The sequence below is a fragment of the Ornithorhynchus anatinus genome, chromosome 9 (assembly GCF_004115215.2).
Source record: "Ornithorhynchus anatinus isolate Pmale09 chromosome 9, mOrnAna1.pri.v4, whole genome shotgun sequence".
Lineage (NCBI taxonomy): Eukaryota > Metazoa > Chordata > Mammalia > Monotremata > Ornithorhynchidae > Ornithorhynchus > Ornithorhynchus anatinus.
Window position 1 is genome coordinate 60,534,449 of NC_041736.1, and position 24,970 is coordinate 60,559,418.

At 55.5% G+C, this 24,970-nt stretch overlaps 1 protein-coding gene across 5 annotated transcripts in view; it reads left to right on the forward strand.

Moving 5' to 3' along the window:
• Window positions 1–24,970, forward strand: part of SRBD1 (S1 RNA binding domain 1) — a 132,916-nt gene that overhangs the window by 26,425 nt on the left and 81,521 nt on the right. For all 5 annotated transcript variants that reach the window (XM_029071844.2, XM_029071847.2, XM_029071846.2 and 2 more), the window contains 5 exons: window positions 2,586–2,689; window positions 6,842–6,949; window positions 10,010–10,167; window positions 10,728–10,824; window positions 11,480–11,587. In XM_029071844.2, coding sequence (XP_028927677.1) covers window positions 2,586–2,689; window positions 6,842–6,949; window positions 10,010–10,167; window positions 10,728–10,824; window positions 11,480–11,587 — 575 coding nt within the window. The remainder of the gene's footprint in view (window positions 1–2,585; window positions 2,690–6,841; window positions 6,950–10,009; window positions 10,168–10,727; window positions 10,825–11,479; window positions 11,588–24,970) is intronic.

Below are 24,970 nucleotides of genomic sequence, written 5' to 3' on the forward strand. Positions count from 1 at the left end.
AGTGAGCGCTTAGTATACGCCGTCGATCGACTGACCGCCGGGCTGTGGTCCTGCTCAACCTCGTCGTCGTATCTGAGGGTGACTCGTAATCCCCCGTTGCAACATAGGAGTAAGCGCAGACGCTGCCGGCAGAAACCGCTCCTTCCCAAACTCACATCCGGGACGGGCTCTGGCCGTCGAGGCGGCCGAGGCCCCGACGTCTCGTCCGGGATCCCGGTCGCGAGCTCGGTTTTTCCCGGCCACGTCGGGCCCGGGCCGTCCCCGGCGGGGAGGCGGGGAGGACCGTCCGTCGGGGCCGTGTCCCCGAGTCACCGCCGACCGCCGCGCTGGGCGTACGTGACGTGCCCGAGGTCGCTCGTCGCGGAACTGGAGGGCGTGATCGATCCGGGGCGCGCCGTCGTGACGGCGCTCAGGGCCGAAAACCCTGCCGATCCCCGAACGTCAACTTCCAGCTGCGGTTTCGGGCGGGGGGGGGGGGGGGGGGGGGGAGTTTCGGTAGCCGAGGGTTCTGCGGGACGGATTCGGATCCCACGCGTTCTTCTCGGTGACCGTCTTAAACGTGGGTCGGTTTGTTTGCATTTTCCGTGTGCCTCCCGACTTCTCTGTCACCCGGGGCATTTTGCCCTTTTAAACGTGCCTGTCTCCGGAAATTATCCTGTCATGCGAAGCGGAGGTGGAGGCCTTTACAAAATAAGTTGTCTCGGGGCAGCAGGGGTGGTGCGTCGAGAAGATGGGTTTCGGTCGTTTATTTTTGCCGCCCTCTCCCCCGCCGGACTCTAAGCTCCTTGAGGGCAGGGATCGTGGCTTCTGGCGGTGGAGAAGCAGCGTGGAGACTGTGGGTTTGCTAACGGTCGCCACGCCGAGCTGACCTCCTGGGAAGAACGCGGGCCTGGGTTCTAATCCTGGCTCTGCCACTGAAATGCTGGGTGGCCTCGGGCAAGTCCCTTAACTTCTCCGTGCCTCATTTCCCTCATCTGCAAAATAGTAATAATAATAATAATAATGTTGGTCTTTGTGAAGCGCTTACTGTGTGCAGAGCACTGTTCTAAGCGCTGGGGGAGATACAGGGTCATCAGGTGGTCCCCCGTGGGGCTCACAGTTTTTTTTAACCCCTGCTTTTACAGATGAGGTGACTGAGGCACAGAGAGGTTGGGTGACTGGCCCAAGGTCACACAAGGTCATTCGAACCCACGACCTCTGACTCCCAAGCCCGGCCTCTTTCCACTGAGCCACGCTGCTTCTGTAACGGGTATCCGACCCCCGTTCTCCCTCCTACTTGGACTGTGAGCCCCCCGTGGGACCCGATGATCCTATATCGGAGAAGCAGCGTGGCTCAGTGGCAGGAGCCCGGGCTTGGGAGTCAGAGGTCATGGGCTCGAATCCCGGCCCCGCCACCTGTCGGTTGTGTGACTTTGGCCAAGTCACTTCACTTCTCGGTGCCTCAGTGACCTCATCTGTAAAATGGGGATGGAGACGGTGAGCCCCACCTGGGACGACCCGATGACCCCGTATCTCCCCCAGCGCTCAGAACGGTGCTCGGCACGTAGTAAGCGCTTAACAAGGGCCAACGTTATTATCGTCATCACTGATCCCCATTTTCCAGATGAGGGAACTGAGGCCCAGAGAAGTTCTTCGCCTTCATCTTCTTCTTCTTCTTCTTCTTCTTCTTCTCACTGTAATTATTATTATTTTTACCCCGGTGCTAGGCACATGGTAAGTGCCTAACGCCTAGCACGTTTATGATTATTTTTATGATCACGAACTCCCTTGTACCCTCTCCAAGCCCTTACCTCAGCGTGCCCTTGCAGGACCGTTGGCTGCTAGGTTGTTTTCGTTCAAACCACGTTCGGGATGAGCAAGCAGGATCATCTTGAAAAGATGAGAAGAGAAGAGAAGCAGCTAGGTTTAGCGGAAAGGGCACGGGCTTGGGAGTCAGAGGACGTGGATTCCAATCCCGGCTCCGCCACTCGTCTGCTGGGTGCCCTTGGGCTAGCCACTTAGCCTCTCTGTGCCTCATTTCCCTCAGCTGTAAAATGGGGGTGAAGGCCGTGAGCCCCACATGGGACAAGCCGATTACTTACCCCAGCGCTCAGAACGGTGCTCGACACCTAGTTGGCACTGAACAAATACCGTGATTATCATTATCTGATTTCGGGGGGGGGGTCCCGCATTGCAGCGGGCCGTCGATCCACCGGCTCCCTCTCCCCGGATCATCGGGCGCCGGGCCGGCCCGAGCCTCGCGTCAGAAGGAGGCCTCGCACAGTGCCGATTTCGGCGGAGCCGCCGTCCCGGACTGTGATGCCCGCCGAGCCGGAAGCGCCGCCGGGATGCCCGTCGAGCCGGGGGCCTCGACGGGGATGGCGCCGGGCCGGGGACCTCGGCCGGGACGCCCGCCCGGCCGGGGGGTTCTCGATCGGGACGCCCGCCGAGCCGGGGGCGCCGTCGGGATGGAGGGCTCGGCCGGCGAGGGGGAGCGGAGGCCGGTCGGCAGGCGGACCGCGGCCCCGTGCCTTGCCCGCCCGCTTCCTCTTCGGGGCTTTCGGCGCGGCGCGTCATCTGTTTCTGCCATTCGTGCTCACGCTCAGATCCTGGCTATTAACCGAGGGGAGAATCTGAAGATCCTGACAGTGAAGGTCAACATCCCTGACGGGGTGAAGAACGATTTCTGCCGGTGGTGTGTCAGCGAAAGGTCGGTATCTCCGTCGGCTCAGAGGCCCCCTCCGCCCGGCCGAGGGTCCCGCTTCCTCACCCGCCCCCCTTCCCGCCCCCGCGGGCGTCGGGCCCGATTGAGACGGCGGCGGGGTGGACGTTCGGTGCGCTCGACGTCGCGGCCGATCCTCCCAGGGCCCCGGCCCCGTCGCCTCGCTCTCCACGGGCGGCCGACGCGTTCCGTCGCGGGGAGGGTAACGGCTTCGGACGTGTCGAGCGGCGCGGACACCGTCTTTCGGGGAAAGCTTTCCGAGATAGTCACGGCTCGCCGGAATGCCAGCGGGCTTGAACTTTCCGCGAGCTGACGCCGTATCTCGGAGACGGGGGCGCCGGACCCCGGGAGGGTGACGCCGAGCGACGGGGCTCCGACTCCTGTCGACCTCTCCCCGACACTCGGGAAGTAAAGATGGTTGCCTTTCTCGACGGAGTAATGACGATCTGGGGTTTTTGTTAAGCGCTCACCGCGTGCTAGGCACCGGGGTAGATAGGAGATGATCGGGTTCCACTCGGGGCTCCCGGTCTCAGCGGGTGAGAGAGCGGGTATCGAATTCCCGTTTGGCAGGCGAGGGAACCGAGGCCCGGAGAACCGAAGCGACCGGCCCGGGGTCGCCCGGCGGGCGGGTGGCTGAGCCGGGACTGGAACCCAGATCCTCTCGACTCCCGGGCCCCAGCTCCTTCCGCCAGGCCGGGCCGCTTCTCCGGTTCGGCATCTGGTTCGGCCCGCCAGACTTTCCCACTCCCCATCGGTCAAGCTGAACTCCCGCGTCCGAGTTCTGAGCGCCCGAGCGACGTCCGGCGGCATCGGGAATCCTCCGCGGCGTCCGGCCGCCCCCAGACGCGCGCCGCCGCCCCTCCCGCCCCCTCCGTTAGCCGTCACCGAGCGCCACACGGAGAGCACCTGCAGTTCCGCCACTTAGATCCTCCGTCCGAGACATTTCCGAGACGTCAGACGCTAACGGAGCGCCTTCCCCCTCCCCTGCCCCCCGAGGCCCCCTGGCTTCGCCTATCCTTTCGCGCTTCGGAGATGTGACTCGAGAGCCTCACTTGAAGGCTTGACATTTTAACGGTGAAATGCTCTGTAACTCCGAAGCGGTGTTCGGTCGGGAGAGGCGAGCCAGATCCGAAGCGAAGCCACCGGTGCCCTGAACGGACGCGGAGGAGGGAGCTCCGGGGTTCCGAGCTTCCTAAAGGGGGGGGAGCGTTCTTTGACTTTTCAAAGCCGATTCTAGGAGCCATCTTGGCCGCCGCCCGAGTTGGGGTCCGAGCCGCCCGCTGGTAGCCGAGAAGGAGGGAGCGTGGCCCGGGGGATAGAGCGTGGGCCTGAGAGTCAGAGGGCACGAGAAGCGGCGGGGCTCGGTGGAAAGAGCTCGGGCTTGGGAGTCGGAGGTCTTGGGTTTGAATCCCGGCTCTGCCCCTCGTCAGTTGTGTGACCGTGGGCAAGTCACTTCACTTCTCTGTGCCTCAGTGACCTCATCTGTCAAATGGGGATGAGGACCGGGAGCCCCACGTGGGACAATCTGATGACCCCGTATCTCCCCCAGCGCTTAGAACGGTGCTCTGCACATAGTAAGCCCTTAACAAATACCAACGTCATCATTATTATTATTATTAATAATAAAGGGCCCGGGCTTGGGAGTCAGAGGTCATGGGTTCGAATCCCAGCTCTGCCACTCGTCAGCTGTGTGACTGTGAGCAAGTCACTTCTCTGTGCCTCAGTTCTCTCATCTGTAAACGGGGGATGAAGACTGTGAGCCCACGTGGGACAATCTGATGACCCTGTATCTCCCCCAGCGCTTAGAACGGTGCTCTGCACATAGTAAGCCCTTAACGAATACCAACATTATTATTATTATTATTAATAAAGGGCACGGGCTTGGGAGGCAGAGGTCGTGAGTTCGAATCCTAGCTCTGCCACTCGTCAGCTGGGTGACTGTGAGCAAGTCACTTCTCTGTGCCCCGCTTCCCTCGTCGGTAAAATGGCGACGAAGACTGGGAGCCTCGTGTGGGACAACCTGATTGCCCTGTACCCACCCCAGCGCTCAGAACAGTGCTCTGCACATAGTAAGCGCTTAACAGATACCGACATTATTATTATTATTGTGGACGCCCTCCCCGGGGGCAAGGGGCGAGAGGGTCCCGGCGCTTGTCCGAGTCGGACTACCGGGCTCGCTCCACCCAGGTCTCTAAGTAGACCTTAAAGTTTCCAGTCAGGACCGGCCGCCCCAAACGACAGCTTTCTGAACAGCTAGTGCTTTTCGGTATGTCAGGCGCTGGCCGAACACTGGAGTAGACCAAGTTAATCGGGTTGGACGCGGTCCCCGTCCCACCTAGGGATCATAGTCTTAATCCCCGTTGTCCAGATGAGGTAACGGAGGCACGGAGAAGTGAAGCGACTTGCCCGAGGTCACGCGGCAGACGGGTGGCCGAGCCGGGATTAGAACCTAGGGCCTTCTGACTCCCAGGCCCGTGTTCTATCCACTGGGCTACACGGCTTCTCTACTTTTGCCACTCATTCATTCGATAGTATTCATTGAGCGCCTACTACGTGCAGAGCACCGTACTAAGCGCTCGGGATGGACGGTGGCCCGCATCGCTGCGTCCTTAGCTATGGTGATGGTAAGAGTGAGCGTAGACTGCGTTTTATTCATTCATTGTCGTATTTACTGAGAGCTTACCGTGTGCAGAGCTCTGCACTGAGCACTTGGGAGAGGACAGTCCAACGATAAACAGACACGTTGACGTTCCCTGCCCACGGCAAGCTTACGGCCTGGGGGGGGGGGGGGGGGGGGGGGGGGGCTCATGCTAGTCCCGAGTTGGAGAGCAGGGTGGGTCAGTTACCTCATCTGTAAAATGGGGATTAACTAGCTAGAGAAGATGATAGATGGCTAGATAGATAGATAGATAGATAGATAGATAGATAGATAGATAGATAGATAGATAGATAGATAGATAGATAGATAGAGAAGCAGCGTGGCTCAGTCAGTGGAAAGAGCACAAGCTTTGGAGTCAGAGGTCATGGGTTCGCATCCCGGCTCGGCCACTTGTCAGCTGTGTGACTTTGGGCAAGTCGCTTAACTTCTCGGTGCCTCGGTGACCTCATCTGTAAAATGGGGACGAAGACGGTGAGCCCCACGTGGGACGACCTGATTCCCCTGTGTCTACCCCAGCGCTCGGAACGGTGCTCGGCACATAGTGAGCGCTTAAGAAATGCCAACATTATTATTATTAACCGTGAGCCTCACGTGGGACAACCCGATTCCCCTGCGTCTACCTCAGGGCTTAGAACAGTGCTCTGCACATAGTAAGCGCTTAACAAATACCAACATTATTATTATTATTATTATTATTAATGAGGGAAAGCTTCCCGGAGGAGTTGAACCCGTGTTTAGAGGAGAGGAGGGAGGTGACGGGGGCGATTATGGCAGATAGAAGGGACAGCAAGAGAGAGGCATCTCGGCGTGTGATTCCCAAGGGATTCAGTGCAAATGAAACAGGCTTCTCAGGGGTGATTTTTTCCTTTCTTTCCCCCACCTTGGAGGTCCTCTCTTAATGTTGGTATTTGTTAAGCGCTTACTACATGCAGAGCACTGTTCTAAGCGCTGGGGTAGATACGGGGTCATCAGGTTGCCCCACGTGAGGCTCGCAGTCTTCATCCCCCTTTTCCGGATGAGGTCACTGAGGCCCAGAGAAGTGAAGAGACTCGCCCACGGTCACCCAGCTGACGAGTGGCGGAGCCGGGATTCGAACCCAGGATCTCTGACTCCCAAGCCCAGGCTCTTTCCGCTGAGCCACACTGCTTTCCTCTTCTTCCCTGGGGTGGGTGGTACAGCCACCGCGGAGGACAAGGACTGTGTCCAACCCGACTGCCTCATTTCTACTCCAGTGCCTGGCACGTAGTGAGAGTTTAACAAATGAAATTATTATTATTATCGTTATTGCCCTCCTCTTGTCTAAAGAAGGTAACCGGCCCTCGGCCAGCCCAGCCCTGACACTTCTGCGCTCCTCTCGACTGTAAGCTCTTCTGTGAGCTGGGGACAAGTTTAACTCAGTTGCGTTGTACTCTTCCAAATGCACAAAGTAAGCGCTCAGTAAATATCATCGATTGACTGATTGATTGGTTCTGTTTGTGCAGGTGGAGACCCATGGGCTACACTAGACCCGAGTTATTAAAGATCCTGCAGGACTCTGTGGAAGACTCCTATAAACGCCTCATTCACCCCCTCCTCTGCCGGGAGTTCAGGTAGGCGGCGTCCTCCGGGCCCCCCCCCCCCCGCGGGTTCGCGGTCTCTCCAGGTGAACGCTGCTCTCTGTGTCTCGTGGGCGTTGGTTTTCCCCAGAGGAAACAAGTCCGGGAAACCCAACCCTGGGTTTGGGACCGGCTGCCAGTAGTCCAGACGTCCTGGCTCTTTTTCCCTGTGCTCTCTCGATCAGCTGACTCGTCTCCTGGTTCACGATGGGTGTGGGAAACGGCGTGGCTCAGTCGATAGAACTCGGGCCTGGGCGTCAGAAGGACCTGGGTCCTAATCCTGGCTCTGCCACTTGTCTGCTGGGTGACCTTGGACAAGTCACTTAACTCCTCTGTGTCTCAGGCCCCTCATCTGCAAAATGGGGATAAAGACTGTGAGCCCCGTGCGGGACGGGACTGTGTCCAACGCGATTATCTCGTGTCTACCCCTGGGCTTAGAACAGTGCCGGGCGCATAGTAGGTGCTGAACAGATACCATAATTAGTATCATTTTTATTATTACATGCCGGGGAGGGGCCCGGGCACACAATGGGACGTTATAATGACATAATAATGGTAATGGTATTTGGTAAGAGCTTACTATGTGCCGGGCACCGTTCTAAGCCCTGGGGTGGATTCAAGATAATCGAGTTGGACACGGTCCCTGTCCCGCACGGGGCTCACAATCTTAATCCTCATTTTACAGAGTCTTGGGCCCCCTACGGTGTCCTGGTCCGGAGCCCCGGGCCCCCGGAGGGGCCTGGTGCGGACCCCCGCACCCCGTAGGGGCCCAATACAGAACCCTGCTCCTTGTGGGGGCCCAGGACGGGGTTCTGCCCGCTTCGGGGATCCCCGTACACGGCCCCGCAACACCTTCTTCAAATGCCGTCGAGTCGTTTCCGACCCGTAGCGACTCCACGGACACCCCGTCCTCAGAACGTTCATTCATTCCGTAGTATTTATTGAGCGCCTACTTTGTGCAGAGCACTGTACTGACCGCTTGGAACGTACAAATCGGTAACAGGTAGAGACGGTCCCTGCCCTTTGACGGGCGCGCGGCCTAATCGGGGGAGACGGACGAGAACGATAGCAATAAATAGAATCGAGGGGATGAACATCTCATTAAAACAATAGCAAATAAATAGAATCAAGGTGATGATCCCGTCTTCTGTCCTCAAGTCGTGCTGGTATGTGGATCCAGAGGGTTTTCTTGGTAAAATTACAGAAGGGGTTTCCCATCGCCTTCTACCGCGCAGTAAAAACTTGGTCTTCGCCGTCATCCTTGATCACCGATTTGGTCACTCGATCATTCTTGCCAATGCTGCCGCTGCCCAGCGCAGGTGAATCGACTTGGTCTGACGCTTCACACCCTAGGGGCCAATAAATGTGCTTTGTTGACGATGCTGTAGATTTGTGCGATCTTGACAAGCTGGGAATGCGGATTCCAGCCAAACACTTAATCATACTCGTCCCAGGCAACAGACAGGTTGTGTTTACCGAGGCTTGCGGTCTGGTGGAGAGGAAGAGAGGAGGCGATATGTTCCTTCGGTCCTGGAGTTTCTTTGCTTGGCTAGGAAAGCAGCGGATCTATGGGGATTCGGGGAGAAACTCGTCTCGTGTGAGACGCCGAGCCACTGGCTGCTTGGTGGTCTTGTCTGGGTGATCGCCTCTCCTGGTGGGAGGGAAAGGCTTAATAAGGAGTTAGAGTTCACGTCTGATAATAATCGTAATTATGGTATTTTTTAAGTGCTTGCCCCTGAACTGCATGGAGATCCCGATCTTAATCCCCGTTTTACAGATGAGATGACTGAGTCACAGAGGAGTTAAACGGCTTGCCTGACGGCCTCCATTGGGCTCTTTGCCCTGGGATCACCCCGCAGCCCTTTTTTTTCTTTTAATGGTATCTGCGAAGCACTTACTACGTGCCAGGCACTGGACTAAGCTCCTAGATACGAGCTAAGCAGATTGGATTCAGGACCTAGTTATTAGGAACATGTTTTGTGACCCTCCCTTTGACAGCCAGCATTGGGACTCACAGATTGAAAGGGAGCTCGTAAGTTCTTCGGTGTGCTTATTGAGTGCTTACTACAGGACAAGGACCTTACTAAGCGCTGGGGTAGACACGGTGCAGGCGGAACAGACACAGTCCCCGTCCCGCTCCGGGGGCTCACGGTATAAGGGGAAGGAAAAGCAGGAATCGAACCCCCATTTTACGGAGGAGAAAACTAAGGGGCGGAAAAGTTAAGTGACTTGCCCACGGTCACACAGCGGGAAAGCGGCCGAGCCGGTCTCCTGAACGTAGCGCTCCTTCCACTAGGTTCTGCTGCTTCCTTTCTTATGCCGTTTGTTAAGCGCTTACTATGTGCCAGGCACTGTATTAATGCTTTCCCCGTGGGCAGGGGTCATGTCATCTTATATTGTGGTGGCCCAAGCGCTTAGCTCAGTGCTCTCCACAAAGCTGACGCTCAGCAAATTCCATCGACCAGCGTGTTCTTTGCTTCGGCGTCTCAGGGCTTCGGCGTCAGGGCCGTAGTCCATTCGATTGGAACCAGTCGGTGGTATTCGTTGGACTCTCCTTGAGGACATTTAGTACACTCTCCCAGGCGCTCGCTACAGCACTTCCTGCTCAGGAGGCGCTCAACACGTACCATTGATGGATCCCATTTCTGTCCTGGGTTGGGCTTCTCCTGGAGTCCCTTGGGCCACCCTGCTCGCCCCTGGGTTCAGGGCTGCTGGAGAGCCAGGGTGCACCTGGGTCCTTTTTCAGTCCTTGGCACCGACTCCTCTCTTCCCGCTGGAAAAATTGGACGCACGGGGTGAGTCTGAAAAGCGAACCCCGGAAAAACGGGTCGAAACCGGGTCCTCCCTCGCCAACTCAACCCACAGCCGAGCAGCCGAACCGGCGTTCGTTCATTCGGTCGTATCTATTGAGCGCTGACTGCGCGCAGGGCACTGGGGAGAGAAGGGCCGACTGGGCCACCTCCCCGCAGCGTTGCCCGGAACCAGCTCGGGGCCCCGTCCTCGGGCTGGCACGGAACCGGCCAAGCCCGAGCCCCCGCCCTGCCGCGTCCTCAGGTCCAAACTGACGTCGGAAGCGGAGAAAGAGTCCATCATGATGTTCGGGAGGAACCTGCGGCAGCTGCTGCTGACCAGCCCCGTCCCCGGCCGAACCTTGATGGGCGTGGATCCGGGCTACAAGCACGGCTGCAAACTGGCCATCATCTCTCCCACCAGTAAGCTAACGCCCCTCCCTCCGTCCCCGACGGCCCCCTTGGCCACCACCAGCTGCTCAGGCGCGGGGGTCCCCGGGGCGGGCCTGGGGTTACGGCCGGCCCCGCTTCCCCGAGGGCGTCGACGGCCCGGCAGCGTGAGAGGGATATCGTTCCCGGCGGGGGGCTGTGGGACCGAGGAGGGCTGGGACCGGTAGCTCTGTAATGGTAACGGCATTTACCCGGCGCCCCTCGGGGACTGAGAGAAATTCAGAATAGAAGAGGGTCCCATTCCCTGCCCACTTACTTCCCCGACCTGGAATTTATTTTACTGTCCGTCTCCTTGACGGCAAGCTCTGCGAGGGCAAGGATCGGGTCTCCTGACTCCCTTGCCCTCTCGCGGGCGCTTGGCCAGTGCCTGGCGCCCAGCGAGCACCCGGTAAATACCAGTGATTGCAGGCGCCCCGGTCCCGCCAAGCGTCTTGGGCAGCGTGCCGGCGGCCGTTGGGGTAGGTCGGTGGGGGCGGGACTCTCCGGCCTTCAGACTTGCCACGAGGCAGCCGTCCCCATCCGTATTCTCCAAGGTCAGATCCTCCACACCGACGTGGCCTACCTCCATTCGCGACAAGGAAACGTGGCCCGGGAGTCCGAGAAGATAAAGAGGCTGTTGCTGAACTTCAGGTAGGATGACCCCCGGCCCACCGGCTGCGGCCCGGTGGAGTTCTGGAAGAAGCGGGGGCGGAGAGGAGGAGGAGAGAGGGCCTCTGCGGCTTGGAAGCCTTGCCCCAAGGCTGCCCCTCCTTTGCCCGCTCACCTAGCGACAGTGTGGGATGGACAGTCTCTCCCTACGCGCAGCGTGCCGTGGTAGATGGGACACGAGCCCGGGAGTTGGAAGGTCACGGGTTCTGTTCCCTGCTCCGCCACTTGTCTGCTGGGTGACCTTGGGCAAGTCCCTTCATTTCTCCGGGCCTCAGTTACCTCCTCTGTAAAATGGGGATTTAGACCGAGCCCCGTGTCGGACAGGGACTGCGCCCAACCCGACTCGCTTGTTTTCACCCCGGAGCTTAGCACGGCCCCTGGCACGCAGAGCTTCACAAATGCTATCGTTGTTATTACGAGGCGGACCGAGGGCCCGTGTGGAGGAATTGATTCCAGCGCCGCTGATGCCTGGCGTTGCTCGCCCTCCTGCGTTCCTGCCGGGGCCCGGGCGGGCAGGGGCGCGGCCCACTGTGCCAGGCTTATGCTGCGTGCGGTGGCGGTTTGGCTGGGACAGGAGCGGCTCCCATGCCAGCGCCCCACCCGAAAAACCCCTCGGCTTCTCCCCCGGCCCCTCAAGCTGCAGCACGGTGGTGATCGGGAACGGCACGGCCTGCAGGGAGACCGAAGCTTACTTCGCCGACCTCATCATGAGGAAGTACTTTGCCCCTCTAGATGTCGTTTACTGGTAAGTTGGCGTTTTCATTGGGTTGGCATTTTCATTCCTTCCCTCCTCTTTGCTCCCCTCCTCTCTCCCCTGGCTTCCTTCTCCGGCTCCCAGCTGGCGGTCTAGAGCGGGTCGGGCGGCCCGGGGCTGTTCGGGGGAAGGTTGGCCCCAGCGAGGATAGGAGGTCATCGCGCGGAGCTCCCTGCGCCCCGACGGGAGGAGGAGGGATGGGGACAAGAGGGTAGCTCTGTTGGGGGTAGAGGGAGGGGGCAGGACCCAAGAAAGCCAGGGGGGAAACCCACCCGTTGGATTCCTCAGCCTGGGAAACTTGAGCCTGCCCCGACCTGGCCCTGCCCATCCGGAGCCGGGGGACGGTGACGTCGCCCTTATGGGTCCTGCCGTCCTCAACCTCGCCCGCTTTCGTTTAAACCGGCCTTGCGGATAGCCTCCCGGTTGGCAGGCCTGGGTTCTTATCCACCCCTGCAGAGGCCAGCCACACTCCCTCTCCCTCTCAGGTCAGAGAGTCCAAAGGGTCTCCTCTCCCTACAGCGCCGTCCCACGTTCCTCCCAACCGTGAAAGCCCAAAGGGGAGCAGGAACCGTTCCTCTTCGAGGCCCGGGCCAGGACTAATTTTCAAGGCTGGTTTAAATCCTTCTGAATGTTAATCCCGCCTCGCCGGGTGAGAGGTTCTTTTTAAGAGTTCATTTAAAGGGGCTATTTCTTTAGGGGCTGTGTTGCTCTGCCTCTGTTGCCTACATTTCCTGTCGCCAAGACATCTTGATTTGAATGGCGAGTTGAGCTCCCTCCGGGGCGAGGCGGGGCCGGGGAGAGGGGACGACGACGGGGGTCTCGCAAGTAGAACTGGGCTCCTGGCTGTCCGTAAAGACTCCGTCTCCCGCTCCGAACCTCCATCTTCCACGAGGCGGAGGCGCCCGGTTTTAAAGCCTCTCGGTGAGGAGGCCGCCTCCCGGGAATTCACCGAGACTGCTTCCCGGAGCTTAACCGCCGTTTAATTTCGTCTTGTCATTGTTCTGGAGCGCGAGGCTCACTGGGAAGGAAAACCCAATTTCATCGTTTGATTCCGCCAAGGCTCATTGACAGTCACGGCGGATTAAGATGTGTGTGGGCATCCCCTCCTGGCCACACACGTGCAAGCATGCACACGGGCGTGCGCATGCACGCGGGCACACGCAGGCACATATTTCACTGAAATTAATGCAAATTAGCCTGAGCCCGAACACTACTGGAGAACAGGAAGGATTGACGACTCGGGGCCCGGGTCAGGGGCTCTTCTAACGCTTAAGCTCGTCGTTTCCGTGCGTTAAATGCCGGCGAAGAGAATTGCACAATGCGATTTCGTACATTTCGGTTTGGATAGGTGGATGGCATGCATGGGGTCGATTGTTTCAGGTGTGGGCTGGAGACCTTTTCTCACCCTGGCCTCGCAGGAACCTGTTCCACTGGGTTAGTGCCGGGCAAGAATTCCCTCTGCATCCTGTCTCTCATGGGCCTCCCGTTTTCTCCTCTGGAGAATAGGGTGCCCGTCGGAATTGAAATGGGAGAAAGTTCTGAAGCCGTGTAAAATGTTTCTAATGACTCGGAGGAAGTCAGGGATGGTGGGTGTTCTGGGATGGGTCACTGAAGGAGGGAGAGTCAGGGTCGAAGAGGGAGAGTCAAGGTCAGGGGGTGATGTCTGCAGGGTCACTGGGGGAGAGACGGGGATGGAGGGGGGAGAGTCGAGGCGGTTGGATGGTGTGCGCTGGCTCGCTCTGAGAAAGCCAGCAAGGAGAGGGGAGAGTAAAGAGGCAGAGTGGCCTAGCGGAGAGTCCCCGGGCCCGAGATGTAGAAGGACGTAGGTTCTAATCTTGGGTCTGCCACTTGCTTGTTATGCGACCCTGGGCAGGTCACCCAACTTCTCCATACCCCAGTTCCCCCATCTGTAAAATGGGGATGAAGACCGTGAGCTCAATATGGGACAAGAACTGTGTCCAACCTGATTAGCTCGTAGCTGCCCCAGCGCTTAGTTCAGTGCCTGGTACATAGTAAGCACTGAACAAATACCATAAAAAAGGCGGTTAGGGTGTTGGTCGGTCTGTACCGTGTCACTGGGGGAGAGTCAGGGATAGAGATGGGGAAGGCAGGCCCGTCATCGGGCAGGGATTGTCTCCATCTGTTGCCGAATTGTACATTCCAAGCGCTTAGTACAGTGCCCTGCACATAGTAAGTGCTCAATGAATACTATTGAATGAATGAGTGAGAGCCCGTGCCGGGTCACCGGAGGAGAGTCGGGGGTGTTGTATGGATTATGCTGGATCGCTGAAGGACCGTCTAGGATGTTGGAGGGTCCATTCCTAATCGTGAGGGTGGGTGTCCAGTTGGGCAACCGGGGCCAGGTTCCTACCAGCATCTTGTTGGCAGTGAATAATAATAATAATAATAATAGTTATTAAGTGCTTGCTGTAGGCTGAAGAGTTGTGCTAGGCGCTGGAGCACCTTTAGAGACGAGTACTGGGCCGGGTGGACCCCTCATGGATCTTGGGCCTGGCCACTGTTGGGTTGGTATCCTTGTGTGTGATGGACAGGATATTTAGCCCTTCGGGATAGCCCGAATCGGAAGATGCTTGAGAAGCAGCGTGGCTTAGGGGAAAGAGCACGGGCTTGGGAGTCAGAGGACATGAGTTCTAATCCCGGCTTCGCCCCTGGTCTGCTCTGTGACCGTGGGCAAGACACTTCACTTCTCTGGGCCTCCGTTCCCTCATCTGTAAAATGGGGAGTGAGACTGGGAGCCCCACGTGGGACAATCTGATTACCTTGCATCTACCCCAGAGCTTAGAACGGCGCGTGACACATAGTAGGCGCTTAACAAATAGCATCATCATTATTATCCTGGCATTTCCCAACAACAGCCCGGATCCGGAATCGTCGTGAAGCGACCTTTTGTGACCGTCTTCCCGCTGCCGTTATCGTCGTATTTCAGTTATCACTCCAGGATTTAATTACTGCTCATTCTAATTTCTCTCTGGCAAAGAAACTCTCCCGGGCCGTTTTATAGATCCGGGAGCTGCCGAAGATAGATAATGATTTTCTGAAACAGACAGTCAGCTCAATTGAAGTTTATGTGTTTATTTGGTATCGCCCAAATAATTAGCTCAGGGTTTTAGGATGAGCACAGGGCTGCGTCCTCCCCCTCCCCACCTCCCGCCCATCCGCCGCCCACCCTCGCCGGCGGAGGTCTAAGGGCAGGCCCACCTCTGCGGGAGCCCTCAGACCGGCGGGGTTCATCTCGCCCAAATCGCCGTCGTGTTCTGGTTTCGGGCTTCCGGTCCCCGGCTGGGAAAGCCCCCACATATCTGCTCGTGGGGTGGGAGACAATCCCCCGAGGTTCATCCTGCTCAAATAGTGATTTTCTCGCTGTCCAAAGGCTCCTGCTGGGGCGTGTCTCCAAGGGGCTCCTTTGGGACCTTTGCCTCCTTGCTCAGCTGGGACTGAGCGTAGGGGAGGGACGGGGGGGGGACGGGGGGGGGGAAGGAGAGAGACCTGGTCCCCGCCCTCCGGGGGCTGCCTGTCTGATGGGAGAGACAGGATGGATTTGTGTGCGCGCGCACACACAGCAGGAGATGGAGCAGAAGGAAAAGGAGACCCGGCCCCCCGTCCTCCACGGGCTGCAGATGTGATGGGGGAGGCAGGCTACGCCTTCGCGCACACATACACAAACACACTGCTGGAGGCGGGACAGAGGGAAAAGGAGACAGGGCCCCAGCCCGTCGGGTGTTGCCAGGCCTGATGTGGGAGACAGGCCAGGCGTGCGTGCAAGCTCACAGACACACACACACACTGCTGGCGGAGGGACAGAGGAAGGAGGGGGTTGGTGGTCTGATGGGGAAGACAGGGTGCCCACTCTACTGGGCACAGGAGGTAGAGACAGAGTGAGAATAAGGCTCGTCCTTATGGCGTTGACTACCTCAGTGGGAGGGACAGAGCACTGTTTTAAGCGCTGGGGTAGATACAGGGTCATCAGGTTGTCCCACGTGAGGCTCACAGTCTTAACCCCCCATTTTACAGATGAGGTCACTGAGACCCAGAGAAGCGAAGCGACTTGCCCACAGTCACACAGCTGACTGCGTAGCCCAGCTAGTTGTGTAGCCCAAGAGCCATAAAAGGGATCCCGGAAGCCGCTCCGGTGGCCTGGGAGGGCGGAACTCGATGCACCGGGCCCGTGGCAACGTCAGTGGGAGGAAAGGGGACGGCCGATGGGACCGGGGAGTCTCTGTTCCCCGCCAAGGCTGCCTGCCGGAACAGTTGGCACTGCCTTCTAGGTTTCTAAAAGCCCGGACGCTCCTCCGTCTTCTGACTGAGACCAGAAATCAATCGATCGTATTTATCGAGCGCTTACTGTGTGCAGGGCGCTGTACTAAGTGCTCGAAACAGCGGACTGTCTTCCGGAGTAGTCGCGGGGCCCTTCCACCCAGCCCGGACTCTGTCTCCAAAAGCAGCCCGGGATACCGGGAGGAATCAATCCATCAATCAGTCAGCCGATCAATGGTATTTATCGAGCACTTACCCAGCAGCAGCGTGGCCTAGTGGAACGAGTATGGGCTGGGAGCCAGAGGACCCGAGTTCTAATCCTGGCTTTGCCTGTTCTGCACTAAGAACAGTGCTTGGCGCATAGTAAGCGCTTAACAAATACCATCGTCATTATCATTATTATTATTATTGTGCACCTCAGGTGCGGTGTGTAATGGGGATTCAATTCCTGCCCTCCCACCTCCTTCTCAGATCGTGAACCTCACGTGGGACGGGGGCTGTGCCTGACCTGATTATCTTGTATCTACTCCGGTGTCCAGTTTAGTGCTGCTTAACGATATCAACCATTACCTTTATTCCTATTATTATTTAATGTGTGCAGAGCACTCTACTAAGTGTTTGGGAGAGTACAATACAAGAGAGTTGGTAGACAAGATCCCCGCCCATAAAGAAATTACCATCTAGTTGGGGAGACAGACATTAAAATAAATTCCAGAGAGGAGAAATGGGAGAGTCTAAGGATATATACAGAAATGCAGAGGAGGCGGGATGAATTTCAGAGTGCTTAAGGGGTGGAAACTGCAGTCCAAGAGATGACCCAGAAGGGAGGGAAAATAAGGTGGGGAGAGAGACGAGAGGTTCGTTTGGGAAGGCCCCTTGGGGAAGATACGATTTTAGGAGGGTTTTGAAGTTAGGGAGAATGGTGATCTGTCGGATGCGGAGGAGGGAGTTCCAGGCAAGGGGTCAGAGTGAGATAGACGAGTCTAGGTACAGTGAGTAAGTTGGCGTTAAGAGGAGAGAGGTGTGGGCTGGGCTGTAGTAAGATCAACGAGGTAGGATAGGAGGGGGTGAGCTGATTCAGTGCCTTAAAGCCCATGGTAAGGAGTTTCTGTTTGGCCGTAGAGGTGGATGGGCACAGTCGTTTAGACTCTGAGCCCGTTATCGGGCGGGGATTGTCTCTATCTATTGCCGAATTGTACATTCCAAGCGCTCGGTAAGCGTTTAATAAATACTGTTGAATGAATGAATGGGCAACGGCTGGAGGGGGTTGAGGAGCGGGGAGATGTGCGTGAATTTTTTTTTTTTAGAAAATGATCCAGGCAGCAGAGTGAAGTACGGAATGGAGAAGGGAGAGACAGGAGGCAGGAAAGTCGGCGAGGAGGCTGATTCAGTAGTCAGCTTGGGAAATACCGAGAGCTTGGATGGGTGGGGAAGCAGCGAGGGACGGAGAGGAGAGGGCGGATTGTGTCGATGCCCCAGAGGTAGAGCCGACAGGATTTGGTGACCTCATATAGGCGGGTTGAATGAAAGAATTTGAGGGTAATGCCGAGGTCACGGGCCTGTGAGACAAGGAGGGTGACCATGTGGACTGTCTGCTTCCTGTGGGCAGGGAACATGTCTAACAGCTCTGTAGTATTACCCTCTCCCAAGCACTTAGTATAGTAATCATGATGATGGTGTTAGGATAGGAAAGCCTTGGTGAGGACAGAGTTTGGTGGGAAGATAATAATGTTGGTATCTGTTAAACGCTTACTATGTGCAGAGCACTGTTCTAAGCGCTGGGGTAGATACAGTGTCATCAGGTTGTCCCACGTGAGGCTCACAGCCGTAACCCCCATTTTACAGATGAGGCAACGGGCACAGAGAAGTGAAGTGACTTGCCCACAGTCACCCAGCTGACAAGTGGCAGAGGCGGGATTCAAATCCATGACCTCTGACTCCCAAGCCTGGGCTCTTTCCACTGTGCTACGCTGATGGGGTGTTCTCTTTTGGACACCTTTAGTTTGCGGTGTCGATGGGACATCCAGGTAGAAATGATCTTAAGGCAGGAGGAAATGTGAGACTGCAGAGGAGAGTGGTCGGAGCTGGAGAGGTAGATTTGGGAGTGATCCAGGTAGAGTTGGTAGTTGAAGCTGTGGGCGATTGAGTTCTCCAAGAGGTGTGGGTGTAGGATGGAGAGTAGAGGAAGAGAATAGAGAAGCAGCGTGGTTCAGTGGAAAGAGCACAGGCTTGGGAGTCAGAGGTCATGGGTTCAAATGCCGGCTCCGCCGCTTATCGGCTGCGTGACCTTAGGCAAGTCACTTAACTTCTCTGCTTCAGTTACCTCACCTGTAAAATGGGGATTAAGACTGAGCACCACGTGGTAAAACCTGATTATCTTGTATCCACACCAGTGCTTAGAACAGCGCTCGGCACAGAGTCAGCGCTTAACAAATACCATTATTATTATGAGAAGGGGACCCAGAACTGAGGCTTGAGGGACTCCCACAGTTAGGGGGTGGGAAGCAGAGGAGGAGCCCGCCAGAGACACTGAGAATGAGCAGCCGGAGAACTAGGAGGAGAACCAGGAAAGGACAGTGTCACTGAACCGCGGGTTTGATGATGTTTCGGGGAGAAGAGGACGATCGACAGTGTCGAAGGCGGATGAGAGGGCGAGGAGGATTAGGATGGAATAGAGGCCGTTGGCTTAGCAAGAAGGAAATCATCGATGACCGCAGAGTGGATCGTTTTCGGTCAAGTGTAGGAGGTGGAAGCCTGAAATTGGAGAGAATTGGATAAAATGGAGTGGACGTGGGAACCACGTGGACGTTGATTGCCGTAACTGGGGGAGGACCATCCTACCTCCTCAACTCCGCTGAAAGCCCACAAAATGCGCGTCTCACCCATGGATCCCCCTCGCAGCTTTTGCTCCTTGCCTAGTGTAACTTCCCTTAGGGATGTATTCGCTCCCTGGTCCGGGGAAGGCGGATTTTTTTGTGACCCCGCCAACTTGGAGCCTCCGTGGGTGTTTCCGGCCCTGTTAGGGGAGCCACAAGTCACCCCACCCAAACCGAAGCTACCGTCCTTCTGTCACGCATCGGTCCTTCCTGGACCCGAGAGTCCTAATCCCATTTCTATCTCAAACAGAAGCCGCTTCTTCCGTCTTGTCACCTCGGTTTGCCCAGACCTGAGAGGCAGGGTGGCCTGGTGGAGTCGGGAGGAACTGGGTTCTAATCCCAGCTCCGCCACGTGTCCGCCGTGTGTGGCCTCAGCCAAGTCATTTCACTTCACTGTGCCTCAGTTACCTCATCTGTAAAATGGGGACGAGACTGTGAGCCCCAATGTGGTCGATGGACTGTGTCCATCCTGATTAGTTAAGTAACCAGCACTTAGTACAATGTCTAATAAAAAAAAAATACCGTTGATAGTGATGATATTATTTGCTGGTCCACTCAGACCTCTGGACTTTAGCTGCTGATCCTTTTCATCTTGTACTTTCTTTTTTCCTGTTTCTGGGGCACTGTGACGTTTCTCCCCCCCCGCCAACCCCCCGCCTTGAATTTCTTGTCCCGGGAATTCTTTGCTGTCTGTGACGGTCACAAACAGCCGTGTAGATTTGGGTAGCACCTTTTCAAACCTTTCTTTCTGTTATCTATGAGATGACACAAGAGGGTTTTAAAACGGTATGACCTCTCAACAACACGGTGTTTAATTTTATATTCATTTCATTTTACTGGAGCACCCAAGGTAATAAAAGAAGAAATAAAAGGTTGCCTTGAACGACGCCGTTGTAAACGAGGCATACGGAATATGTGATTTTTGCCATTTTCAAATACTGTCTGGACTCGGCGCGACAGTTTTTGATTTAAAACAAATAGGTTCGCCCACCCGCCAAACGCATGTGCGTTCATGTCCCCGAGTCCAACCTAAATAACTTCAGGACAACTCCCTCCCTCCCCACCCCGCAATCCCATGCCGGTCCGTCTCACAGAGGATCTCTGTTTATTGATTTAGATTAGGACTGGAGTCCAGCCCAGAGACGCTCATATCTGGTCTTCAGGTTTTCTGTTACAAATCTGCTTTTCTTGCCAGATCCAATAAAGATTCTTGATTGTTTTTGTTCACTTTATTGGGGGTTCATGCCAAAGATACAGCGTATTAGAACCGAAACAGATGTTCCGTTTCGACAAGTGTATCTGCTCTAACGGAACCCAAAATTAAATGGCCCAACGGGATCGTGACGATGGTTGAACTTTAGGGTTTCCCGGACTTCGTTAGGCTCGGTGAAAAAACGCGGAGAGGGGAGAGGGGAGAGGCGGAGGCAGGGGGGTGAATTCCAGCTACATCACTGGGGTAGATTCTCCCCACCAGGGCTGGTCGGGCAGAGGCTTTAAGAACCGTCGGCCGGGACCTCGATCGGCTCGTGGGCCCGTGAGCCGGAGGATCGCTGTTCCCCGTCCTACACTCTGTACACACACGTACTCCTGGATCCTGTGTAAGTGTGAACACACACGCACACTCTCCCTCGCTCTCGGGGTCAGGGAATGTGTCTGTTATATTGTTATTGTACTCTGCTAAGTGCTTATAATAATAATAATATAATGTTGGTATTTGTTAAGCGCTTACTATGTGCCGAGCACTGTTCTAAGCGCTGGGGTAGACATAGGGGAATCAGGTTGTCCCACGTGGGGCTCACCGTCTTGATCCCCATTTTACAGATGAGGGAACTGAGGCCCAGAGAAGTTAAGTGACTTGCCCACAGTCACACAGCCGACAAGTGGCAGAGCTGGGATTGGAACTCATGAGCCCTGACTCCAAAGCCCATGCTCTTTCCACTGAGCCACGCTGCTTCTCCGTGCTTCTCTGCACTCTTATACAGTGTTCTACACCCAGTAAGCGCTCAAAAAATACAGTTGACTGACTCACATGCACGCACCCTGCCCCACAGACACTCATCCTCCCCAAACGTAGGCCCTCCAGTTTCCAAAAAAAGGAGGATTAATAGCATTTATTGAGCACCCCTTGCCCCCCACCCTCAAGGAGTTTCCACTCTATGGGGGGACAGACCTAAAAGAGGGCAGACCGTCCCTCCCTTAAGGCTGAAAACTGGCAGGTTGAAATGGAAACCAATTTGCATGCTTTCACTGGAGCTGTTGTTTTAACTCCTTTCTGCGGAACTCCGGAGAGTGTTTTAGATGACTAGGATAAGACCCCATTATCAGAAGGAAGCTGGTTTACCCATGAGGGTGCTTGCAGTTATCTCTGGCTTGTTGTCATTTGTTTTCTTGTTTAATTTGGCCTTAAACCCCTTTCATTCTTCCCTCACCTTGGGCAAAACTCTGTACTGGCCTGGATTTGTTGATCTAAGAGTATCAGGAGTTCAAAGTTTTCTGTACTTTTGAGAGCTGAAGAATCACTAACGCACACGTGTGTGCACACGTGCACACACACACACTCTCTTTCTGTTGATTTTACCTCTTTGGCTTTTTAACAGTTGGTTCTGAAGCTTTTGTTTCCACAAAGGTTACCATTTCCCGGGAGGTGGAGGGCAGATTTAGAAGCGTTAAAAAAAAAAAAAAATGGTGTTTGGAAATGTCGGTTCTACAGGAATCCAATTTGTTTGTCTTTTAGAGGTGTCTTAGAATCGCCCCCTTCCCCACCCCCGCAACCTCCCAAGCCCCTTTTGAGTCTAATGCATACTTGATGCATTTAAACCTCCACATTATGCTCTCCAGACGTTCAGAAATGCCACTTTCAAGTTCTGTCCGTCCTTACATTTCTAATGTTACACCCAGCCTAATTCCCACCCACTACTTTTCCGCTTCAGAGCTCTCCGTTTGAAGGGAGGCTAACATTTGGGTTCACATTATGATAATTAGGTTTCCAGGCCAGGGGGGGGATTAGCGATGTCTCCAGTCTCGTTGGAGAAAGAGTTTCAGGCACACTGGCAAAACCTGTCCGGTTGGTTGGTGGCCGGGGGTTTTATTTCTTCCCAACTCAGGCAGCATTAATCCGTATTTCATCAGGTACCTCCAGTGCAGTAACTCGAGCCGGGACCTACGGTCTGTAGCTCGCTTTTCTTTATTAATGTGCCATGAAAGAGGTACATGAAAGATAGCCAACATCAAAGCACCTTTTAAAGTGAAATGGTCGGCCCAGATCCCCTGGTGTTTAACACTGTCTGTCAAATGTCTCAGCTGGCTCGCATCCTTTTACAAGCTCTTGCTTGCTGCATTAAGGGAAATCTAAAGCAGTTGTTTTGAGTCGGTTTTTTTTCTGCGGGAGGGGGAGAGGGGTGTGGGGGCTGGAGGGAGAGGCCCAGTGGAAGGTTTTGCACGCAGCCCGTTGCGTGCCCGGGGTCGGTCTTCTTGAACCGTTCAGCTCGGGCTAATAATAACAATAATAACGTTGGTATTTGTTAAGCGCTCGCTACGGGCCAAGCACCGTTCTAAGCGCCGGGGTAGATACAAGGTTCTCAGGTTGGAAATAGTCCCTGTTTCATGTCACAGTCTCCATCCCCATTTTACAGATGAGGCAACTGAGGGACAGAGAAGTGAAGTGACTTGCCCGAGGTCACACAGGAGACAAGCGGCGGAGGCCGGGATCAGAACCCAGGTCCTTTTGGCTCCCAGGCCCCCGCACTATCCACTACGCCACGCTGCTTCTTGACCGGTCACAAGCATTGAGCTTGCGCTGAGTGCAGAGCACTGTTATATCTGCTTGGGATCCCCCAGTAAAATCTGTAAAATCCCTGTCTTTAAGGAGCTTAGATTAGGCACTTAAAAAGAAAGCACCAAGCGCTCAATAAATACGATTGAATGAATGAATAGAAGTCACAGAGGATAAAGATCTGTAAAGAGAGGTAAAGGCCCCTGGAAGAGATGAGCTGGATTCTGTACCCTGAATGCTCCCAGTAGGCAGGAAATGTGTACTCTTCCAAGCTGCACACAGTAAAAACTCAAATACCAGACTGGGGGTGCTGGAAGCGTCTTGGAAAACAACGAGCCCAGAAGGCCACAGCAGCAGCAGGAAGTGGGAAGACAACCCGGGATTCAACTGAAAGCACCTTGAGGAAGTGGAAAGAGCACAGGCCTGGGAGTCAGAGGACGTAGGTCGTAATCCTGGCTCTGCCACCAGTCAGTCTGCTGTGTGACTTTGGGCAAGTCACGTCCCTTCTGGGCCTCGGTCACCTCATCTGCAAAATGGGGATGAAGACGGTGAGCCTCACGTGGGACGACCTGATGACCCTGTATCTATCCCAGCGCTTAGAACAGTGCTCTGCACATAGTAAGCGCTTAACAATTACCAACGTTATTATATATCTGTCCTTTTTTTAATTTGTGTTGTGTCTTTGCTCTTCCCCCCGCTCCCAGCACCACAGCTCTTATGTATATATATATCTGTCCTTTTATTTATTTGTGTTGTGTCTGTCTCCCCAACTCTAGACTGGAAGCCCATTGTGGGCAGGGAATGAGACTGTTTATTGCCGTATTGTACTCTCTCAAGCGCTTAGTACAGTGCTGTGCACACAGTAAGGGCTCAGTAAATACAGTTGATTGAATGAATGAATGAGACAGAGTTAAACGCGCTCCTCCCCATCTCCATCCCAGGCTTCAGAGAACAGGAAGCCCTCCCCGAGGGCCGATTCTGGTTCCGAAGCATCCCCCTCCTGCCACCCAGTGCTCCCCGACCCTCACCAGCCCTGCAGAGTCGGGAGTTTCTTGGGGGTTTCCTTTCCTCCTGGGGTGCTCCCCTGCCGGCCTCCCGCTCCCCCAGGTGTTCTGCTCCGTGTCAAGGCTGGGCAGAGGGCGGAGGCCGCTCTCTGAGCTGAGAGGGAGGGAGCTGGCTGCCTGGCTGGCATCACTCTCCCTGGAATGCCGACAGTCTGGTGTGTTTGTCTTGCATAATTGCCTGCCCCCTGGCTTCCCCAAGTCCTTGTTTGAGCCCACCACTTAGAGTGTTTGTTTGTGCTAATTAGTGGTGCTAAGCTGTGAAAGAGATCCTTCTGGGGCCTTTCTCCCTCTCACACCCAGGTATGTGACACTCCCTGGGAGACATCTAGCTCCCCCTCTCCCCCGCCCCCCCCAAAACACACACACACACACACACACACACACACTCACTTTCTCTCTCTGCAGTCCCTCTCTTGCCACAGGGTTCAAGGCCAGATTCCAGATGGGAAGCAGGAGAGAAAAGGAAACCTTTTCCTTTGCGTGCCCGCCGGGCCCAGCCGCTCCGTGTTCTGCAGCCTTCTGGGCCCCGGAGGGAGATGGGGCCGGGAGGAGGCAGGGAGATGGGCTGGAAAAATTCCACTGGGGTCTCCTTGGAAAAAGCGAGGTTCAAATTCATTCATGTATTCATTCAATAGTATTTATTGAGCACTTACTGTGTGCAGAGCACTGTACTAAGCGCTTGGAATGTACAATTCGGCAACAGGTAGAGACACTCCCTGCCCAGGGATGGGCTCACAGTCTAATCAGTCCCTCCCTCCCTGCTGCCGTGTTCACCTAGCATTTCCTTGGGTCATCGTCAGTGGTATTTATTGAGCGCTTAATGGGTGCAGAGCGTGGTACTGAGCTCTTGGGAGAGTACAGTGCAACAGAGTCGGTAACACACTCCCTGCCCACAGTGAGCTTCCAGGCTAGAGACTTGATCTGAGGTCAGACCCCAGGCCCTGTGGGATTGGGGAAGGGAAAGGGGTGATGAGGAGTGAAAAAATAAAGCCCTCAGACCTGGTGTGGGGGGCTCATCCGGGCCTATATATTAATGTCTGTCTCCTCCTCTAGACCGTAAGCTCGCTGTGGGCAGAAAATGGGTTTACTGTTCTACTGTACTCTCCCAAGTGCTTAGTACAGTGCTTTGCACACAGTAAACGCTCAATAAATAGGAATAAATGAAAGAATACTCCAGGGGTTTACATGCATTTACATGGGGCCCCCAGGGGGTCAGAGGGATGGGTCAATCATTGGTGCTTTAAGAGTGGCCTGGTCATTGGTCTGGCAGCGTTGGTCTTCCACCCCCTGCAGACTCTAAACTCCTTGAGATCAGGGACCATCACGTCCTCTCCAGTTCTCTTGTCCCCTCCCAGGTGCTTAGGACAGCGCTTAGCGCCAATGATGT